The sequence below is a fragment of the Danio rerio genome, chromosome 2 (genome assembly GCF_052040795.2).
Source record: "Danio rerio strain M-AB ecotype USA chromosome 2, GRCz13ab, whole genome shotgun sequence".
Classification (NCBI taxonomy): Eukaryota; Metazoa; Chordata; class Actinopteri; order Cypriniformes; family Danionidae; genus Danio; species Danio rerio.
Genome location: NC_141022.1, coordinates 6,720,220 through 6,729,146, shown reverse-complemented (window position 1 = coordinate 6,729,146; position 8,927 = coordinate 6,720,220). Strand labels below are relative to the sequence as shown.

General features: G+C 37.4%; 1 protein-coding gene across 2 annotated transcripts in view; it reads right to left on the bottom strand.

Moving 5' to 3' along the window:
- Positions 1 to 483: 483 nt before the first annotated feature.
- Positions 484 to 8,927, bottom strand: part of slc1a7a (solute carrier family 1 member 7a) — a 53,292-nt gene continuing 44,848 nt past the window's right edge. The window contains 4 exon segments of one of the 2 annotated variants that reach the window (NM_001291344.1): positions 484 to 827; positions 2,873 to 2,978; positions 3,069 to 3,203; positions 6,346 to 6,540. In NM_001291344.1, coding sequence (NP_001278273.1) covers positions 555 to 827; positions 2,873 to 2,978; positions 3,069 to 3,203; positions 6,346 to 6,540 — 709 coding nt within the window. In that variant the 3' untranslated portion in view covers positions 484 to 554. 2 annotated transcript variants of the gene reach the window in all.

The following is an 8,927-nucleotide window of genomic DNA, read 5'->3' as shown; positions in this document are numbered from 1 at the left end:
CATTTAGTCACATTCATTCATTCATTCATTCATTTTCTTGTCGGCTTAGTCCCTTTATTAATCCTGGGTCGCCACAGCGGACTGAACCGCCAACTTATCCAGCAAGTTTTTACGCAGCGGATGCCCTTCCAGCCGCAACCCATCTCTGGGAAACGTTTAGTCACAATAATATCTGTTTTTTTTTTTTTTTAATGGTTATTTGCCTTTTTATAGTGTAAGTAAACTTCAGGTTTCAACTGTATCTGTTAATGACTGAAACAGAGAATGCTTAGAAAACAATATTAAAAAACCATCTCAGCAGCATATGATGTACAACATAATAAAACACCGCATATTACCGTTCCACTGTCCATAAAGATTGTTCATCTCTTCAGTGGATCACATGAAAAGGACACAAAGATACCCATCCACACACTTGATTGAGAAGCTCAGCCATCTGAGGGTCGACAGAGTTCAGCAAATCCCTTTAGCAGGTCCAAAGATTCACAACCCAGCTAATTCACACGCATGCTCCAAAGAAAAAAAACAAAAACCAGCGTCTTCAGTTTGGGTCTCTAGACGTTGGTCTCCAGGCCATTCATGTCAATGGTACAGTGCTCTTTGTCTTTCTGGTCCCTTTTGTAATGGAGAGGAGACAGATGAGAGCTCTTCTTCTTGTCTGCGGGCCGGATGCCTTCCTCCAGCTGCATGAGTCGGGCCACGTCGGGCGCCAGGTGCTCGGGTTTCCTCATGGGGCCCGGAGGAGGAGGCTGGAAGCAGCCGTTCTTTTGATAGGACATCATCTGCTGGATGCTGATCATAGGTTTGGTCTCACAGATGAGAGGAATCTGTGGAGAGATGACAAAAATGTTACTGCTGAGGATACTTAAGTCTGAGGCCATTTGAGTACAGTAAACTCATTGTCATGTTCAAGAAACCAGTCTGAGATGATTCCGCTTTATGACATGGTGCGTTATTCTGCTGGAAGTTGCCATTAGTAGATGAGTACACTGTGGTCATAAAGGGATAGACATGGTCAGCAACATACTCAGGTAGGCTGTGGTGTTGACACAATGCTTAATTAGTACTAATGGGCCCAAAGTGTGCCAAGAAAATATCCTCCACACCATTACACCACCAGCCTAAACTATTCATATGAGGCAGGATGGATCCATGCTTTCATGTTGTTGATGCCAAATTCTGATGCTACCATCTGAATGTCTCAGCAGAAATTAAGACTCATCAGACCAGGCAACGGTTTTCTAATCTTCTACTGTTCAATTTTGGTGAGCCTGTGCGAATTGTAGCCTCAGTTTCCTGTTCTTAGCTGACAGGAGTGGCACCCAGTGTGCTCTTTTGCTGCTGTAGCTCACCTGCCTCAAGGTTGGACGTGTTGTGCATTCAGAGATGCTCTTCTGCATACCTCGGCTATAATGAGTGGTTATTTGAGTTACTGTTGACTTTCTATCAGCTCGAACTGAAGTATTGGATGCAAATAGGAAGTAAGGACTGGTGGAAGAGTGTTGTTGTAATGGAATTTGATACCGTACACCGAATGGAAAGAAAAAACATCCACATTTCACAGTGCGGATGTCTTTGCTTTACTGACTTGGTAGTTGCAAAGTATAGTGACAGCCATGTTTGTATGGAATATCAGGAATATAGTGTGTATGGAATATAAAACATATGCAATATGCAATATGTTTTAAGGGTTAATGAAAGTTATACTTTGCATTGTTGGTCACAGAGCTCTTTGGAAAAAAAAAGTTCTGAGTAAGATCAAGCCTAAGGAAAGGCAAAAAAAAAAATAATGCAAAAGTAACGAAATGAATTACTCACCGTACAAAAAGTAGTTCTAACATCTAAGTATCGAAACTAGTTACTTTTTAAGGAGTAACTCAATATTGTAATGCATTTCAAAAGAAACTTTCCCCAACACTGGTTATTTTGTATTAAAGACAATGAAAATAACCAATTCCTTGCATAAAATTGAAATGACTGAACCAACACATACAGTTGAAGTCAGAATTATTATTTTCCCCCCGTTTTCTGTTTAACGGAAAGCAAAATTTTTTTCAACACATTTCTAAACATAATAGTTTTAATAACTAATTTTCAATAATGGATTTATTTTTATCTTTGCCAGATAAATAATATTTGACTAGATATTTTTCCAGACACTTCTATACAGCTTAACGTGACAGTTAAAGCCTTATCTAGGTTAATTAGGTTATCTAGGCAGGTTAGGGTAAATAGGCTAGTTATAGTACAATGATGGTTTGTTCTATCGAAAAAGATATAGCTTAAAAATGCTAATAATATTGACCTTAAAATGGTGTTTAAAAAATGTATAAATTAATTGTAAATTATATAATTAAGTTAGAATTAATTTTTCTAGCCAAAATAAAATAAATCAGACTTTCTCTGGAAGAAAAAATATTATCAGACATACTGTGAAAATTTCCTTGCCCTTTTAAACATCATATGGGAAATATTTAAACAAGAAAAAAAATTCAAAGGAGGGCAAATCATTTTGACTTCAGCTGTTGGAGACTGAGAAGAATTCTCATTTTAGGAGAAAATTTCAGTTTTTTTTTTAATGTATCCAGTTTAGTGTAGTCTAATACTATAACCTTAGTCTATCTGTCTTCTCCTTTAACCAGACAGATTTAACCTTAACTTTAACTAGTTAGATGGCATCCGCCATGTTAGGCTGATCATGCATAAAATAAACATTTTAACACCATTTCAGCATAATATTTCATCATTTCAGAATCTCCCCATTCAAAGACTTGATCTTGGAAAGCCGAGAGCCATTACAAACAGACTTTCCTTGTGGTGATTCTGATCACATGATGCGTGTTGTAATTTTTCAAACCCTCCATAAACTCACTCTCACCTCCTCGCCCTCCTTCACAAAGTCTTTTCTGCATATGTGTGCCATGATTCCAGTGGCCAGAGCGTCCCCCATCACGTTCACCATTGTCCTGAAGCGATCCCTAATGGATACAGAGACAGAACCATAGATGAACTCTTATGATGGAAAGCAATTGAACAGAGACAGAATTCCTGTATGCTTAGTTTCTTACAGGGCCCAATCCACTGCGATAATAAGAGTGATGTCATCTGTAGGAAGTCCCACTGAGGTTAACACGATCACCATGGTCACCAGACCAGCCTGCGGAATGCCAGCAGCACCGATACTGGCTGCTGTCGCTGTAATGCTAAGTAAGAATAAAAGTATGTATAAATATGGGATATATCAACGGCAATTCTGAACTTTTTGATTTATTGGCTAATTCGTACAAATTTGTATGATCTATTACATAGAATTTAGTACAATTCACTTATAAGACGGTTGGGTTTTAGGGGTGGGGTTTGTTGCCTCAGTTTAAAAAAATCGTACATTTTTTGTACATTTTGACTGAATTTGTACGAATTAGCCACTATATATTGTATAATTATACAACAGTTCTGTCTGGTTCTCGAATCTAATTCAGCCTTTGAATCAGCCTCTTCACTCTTGTGTATTACTCCGCCCACATAGAGTGACAGCAGCTGTTGGACAACATAATGTACTTTTGAAGCTTTTCTAGTCGAGAATGTAGTTGTTTAGATTGTAACTATGCAGTTTATTTATAAGGATAGTGCCTATTTTAAATATTCATAATTTCTTAGAGACAGCGCGTCGGCGGCCATTAGCCTGTCATACTGAGCAGAGCAAAGACGGTTGACACTCCACCACAAGATGGCAACAGAGACCCATTAATGAGTCCTCAAGGGAGAAAAAACGCATTTTCTCAGAGTAAGTTTCAAACTATAGCGGATCGAATCATTATAAAACAAGGAAGTGACTTTCTAAGTCGATCTCTCTCTTTTGCATGTTGTAGTGCTGTATTTATACCATAGTAAACTGGTAGTGTTTGCTTTGCTTTGGCTTTTTTAGGGTTCATTTTTGTGATCTCCCGATTGCAACAGAAATACTGGAAAATCTTTATAAACTGATGGCATTTCATGCCGTTCAGCCACATAATCTTAAAATATTTGTTGTTTTGTCATCACTTTAGACATTATGCTAGAGAATCATTCAAACACTAGCTCTAAAGTGACGTGTGTGAAGTAGTAACGGTTTTTGCTGTTGAATTATGACCATTATGGCTCGTTTCCACTGACTGGTACAGTACATTACGGTTCGAGTCGGTACGGGTCACCTTTATCAGACTTGTGTTTCCACTACCAAGGGTACCCTTTTGGTGGGTGTGGTGTATGACAGACAGTTTCAGTCGACGTCATGCTCGCTCGAATAAATGTCTACAATAAAGCTGTACGGGTCGCTTACATACTATTGGGCTCGTGGCTCTCACCTTCACTCATCAGCGCTACCAAGCCAACCAATCACAAAGCTTGCACTATGCGTCATTGCGACGTGTAGTTAAGCAAGTCATTGTATAGGCAAGTCATTGTACAACAGTAGTTTCTTCTGCAGACAATTAAAAAATATATAGCTTAAGAATGCTAATATTATAAACCTTGAAATGAGTTTCAAAATATTTAAACCTGCTTTTATTCTAGCCAAAATAAAACAAATAAGCCTTTCTCCAGAAGAAAAAGTATTAGAGGAAATACTGTTAAAATTGCTTGCTCTGTTAAACATAATTTGGGAAATATTTATTTTTAAAAAAATTCTCAGGAGCGCTAATAATTGTGGCTTCAACTGTTAATCGTTTTGCATAATCGTGATTACAATTATGACCAAAATAATCGCGATTATGATTTTTAGCAAAATCAAGCAGCCCTATAATGAATGTGAGATTTTGCTGTCGGAGGTGGAAACCAGAGAAAAAATTTAATAAGAACTTTTCTGGGAAATTTAAAGCGACTGCCCAGGTAAAAAAAAAAAAAAAAGTGCACTAAAATGCACTTTATTTAAGTATACTTACTACACTTTTCAGTAATGTACTAAATTTGTACTTAATGTACTAAAAGATAGTATTAAGTATATGTTAAGATAAACTTAATACCATCTAAGTGTACTCAACTGTGCTATTTTGAGACACCCTGAAATTGAGCTAAAATGTGCTTTTAACATACTATATCTGTATTTTAAATATATATATATATATATATATATATATATATATATATATATATATATATATATATATATATATATATATATATATATATATATATATATATATATTTATATTTAGTTACAACTAGAAATACACTTGAACCCTACATTTAAACATTTAAATATATTTATGACTAATTTAAAGTATAATAGTAATATATTAAAAGAATATACAAATTGTTAAAAAAAAGTGTGCTAAATACTGTATTAAAAGTATTTTGGGAAAATGTACTTCTACTACAATACATTACTAATAGATTTTTAATAAAGTCAATATAATGTAAACTTAAAATTACCACACTTAAAAACCAATTTAAGTGTTAGTGATAATAATGCATTCACATTAAGTGTACTTGAGTACAACTTTTGGGAAAATGTACTTCTACTAAAATACATTACTAATAGATTTTTTATATATTAACTTATTTTAAACTTAGGATTAGTATGTAAACAGTGTACTAAAAATCAACTAATGTTTAAAGCATTTAAAGCACACTTTTGAAAAACACACTAATAAAACTCTTTTGGATGTTTTTCCTGTAGTGTACTTTATTTTAGTACACTAAACATTTATTTAAGTATTACTGGTATTTAGTATACTTTTGTCAAGTGTACCAAAGTCCTACTGAAGTATAAACATACTTTTAATAAGTATATTTATAGTGTAAAACCATCAAACTTTTATTTTACACAAAAAAATAACAATGTACTAAAAATGTATTTGCGGGTATTTAAGTGTGCGTGTTTAATTGCATTTAATTATATATTTTTTTCACCTGGGTGAACAGCCATTGGTGACGTTCAGCAAACATATCTGTGTGGTCTTTAATTTATGATGTATCTGTGTGGTATTTTATGATTACTTTCATTATTTTTGTCTTTAGAGCGCACAATGCAATGTCTTCAAATAGTACTAATGATCAGGGGGGATTGTTGTTAGTACCAGTACTATCAATTGTTTATGTCTATTCACCCTGTAAATAAAATATCTAATTATATGTAGAGCTCTTTAGACAAGCTTATAAGGCCCTAGGTCTATCTGATTATTGTATTCTTCAATTTTTTCATTTAGAATAAAATTTTGTAAAAGTTTTTTTCAATTAATCATGATTTTTTCCCCCACAAAAAAATTGTGCTTCTGCATTTTTTGCAAATTTGACATATTTACTAATTATTTTGATGATTGAACTATAAAACGTCACCGTAACCTACAGCATTTGCTGTTCCCCTACCTGATAGTAATGATCTGACCAAAGTCCAGCTCGTAGTTGTTTACTTGAGCGATAAATATGGCCGCCACAGCTTCATATAGTGCAGTCCCGTCCATGTTGATGGTGGCACCGACAGGAAGTACAAAGCGGATGATGCGGCGGTCGATGTGGTTGTTCTCTAGGAGGCACTTAAAGGTGATAGGCAGCGTGGCAGAGCTGTGATCACAATAAATGGGAAAAGGTCTGGGTTAGTTTTGTGCTATTGTGAAGTTGTTTGTTTAATATGCGTTGTATTCTGTTTTTGAATGTTTCTGTTGAGGACTTTTATTTTGGTGTTGTGTCCTCTGCGGAAGAGGGTTATATGTGTGTTTGAAAAAAAAAGAGCAGGTAGTGTGTGCCAGGCTAGGAGACTCGTGTCACTCTCCTCCCCAGTTCTTGGAGTTTTTGCTCAATAAAATAGTTAGTCAACAGGATTTTCAAGTCCATCGTCTTTATTTACATTCACCCACTGCCAGTCAAAATCCATCCATTCCCTACTGAAAATACCAGCTTAAACCAGCCTAGGCTGGTTGGCTGGTTTAAGCTGGTTGGCCATTTCCAGCCTGGTCTTAGCTGGTCAGGCTGGGAGATGACCAGATAAAATCAGCTTGACCAGCCTAGCCATGCTGGGTGCCCAGCCAAAACCAGCTATCTCCAGCTTAAACCAGCCTGGTTTTAGCTGGATGTAGCTGGTCATTTTCCAGCCTGACCAGCTAAGACCAGGTTGGAAATAACTGGAAACCAGTCTGCCCTACTAAAAAAAAAAAACTGCTTAAACCAGCCTAAGCTGGTTGGCTGGTTTTAGCTGGTAGACCAGGCTGGTTTTAGAGGGGTTTTGGCAATTTCCAGGCTGGTTTCCAGCCATTTCCAGCCTGGTCTTAGCTGGTTAGGCTGGAAGATGACCAGATAAAATCAGCTTGACCAGCCTAGCCATGCTGGGTGCCCAGCCAAAACCAGCTATCTCCAGCTTAAACCAGGCTGGTTTAAGCTGCATTTAGCTGGTCATTTTCCAGCAAGACCAGGCTGGAAATGGTTGGAAACCAGCCCGGAAATGGCCAAAACCCCTCTAAAACCAGGCTGGTTAACCAGCTAAAACCAGCCAACCCGCTAGCTGGATGTTTCAGCAGGGTTTTCAGTTCAAACAGTGAAGTGGCTGGAATACACCACAGCTTTGGCTAAGATTCATTGCCCTGTTTTGCAGTTTTGAAGATTTCATATCTGGGCAGCCAGAGAAAATGATTTCTGCAGACTCTGGCTCAAGCGAGTTCTTTGGAGTCCCCAGAATGTGCAGTTTCAGCTTAAAATGTCTCACAGATTATGATTATTATGAATAAACATGGACTAATGCAGATTGCGAGTGAGTTCAGGATAAAACTAAACACGCAGCGTTTAAAATACACAACCAATATGAAGACATTGGGCTCTATTTTAATGATCCAAGCATAGGTCTAAAGCAGGGGTGCCCAGACATGGTCCTGGAAGGCCGGTGTCCTGCATATTTTAGTTCCAACCCCAATTAAATACACCTGGACCAGCTAATCAAGCTCTTTCTAGGTAACTGAAACTTCCAAGCAGGTGTGTTGAAGGAAGTTGGAGCTAAATTATGCAGGACACCGGCCCTCCAGGACCGAGTTTTGACACCGCTGGTCTAAAGCATAAGGCAGCTGCACTTAGGGCATGTCTGAATCCAATTTTGCTATTTTAAGGACTGGAAAAACTGTCAGTGCACCCAGCGCATTGTCAAAACCTGTTATCCTTATTTTCTCAAGGAGTTGTGTTTGGGTAAATTGTTCATTAAACCAATCAGAGTCTCATCTCCCATTACCTCTAAGAGCAAGGGGCTCCATGGTGTATTTGCTATTTAATAGTGAATATTGTGTCTGACTCCCATGAGCTTGGAGGACTGCATCCACACATCTTTGCAATGACTCAAATCACTTATTAATAAAGTCATCTGGAATGATAAAGCATTTTTGCAGGACTCCCAGAGTTCATCAAGATTCTGTGGATTCATCTTTAATGCCTCCTCCATCTTAACTCAAACATGCTTAATAATGTTCATGTCTGGTGACTGGGCTGGCCAATCCTGGAACACCTTGATCTTATTTGCTTTCAGGAACTTTGATGTGGAGGCTGAAGTATGAGAAGGAGCGCTATCCTGCTGAAGAATTCGCCCTCTCCTGTGGTTTGTAATGTAATGGGCAGCACAAATGTCTTGATACCTCAGGCTGATAATGTTGCCATTCACTCTGCAGATCTCTCGCACACCCCCATACTGAATGTAACCCCAAACCATGATTTTTCCTTCACCAAACTTGACTGATTTCTATGAGAATCTTGGGTCCATGTGGGTTCCAGTAGGTCTTTTGCAGTGTTTGTGATTATTGGGATGCGGATCAACAGATGATTCATCAGAAAAATTAACTTTTAACACTTTTCCAACTGATCAACTAGAAGTCGAGATATTATTTGTTGCTTTTACAACTGGGATCGACAGCAAGACTTTTGTCAGGTAGTGTAGATAGAAAAAAACACTTAATTTAGGGGAGGAACTTTGTTTCTTT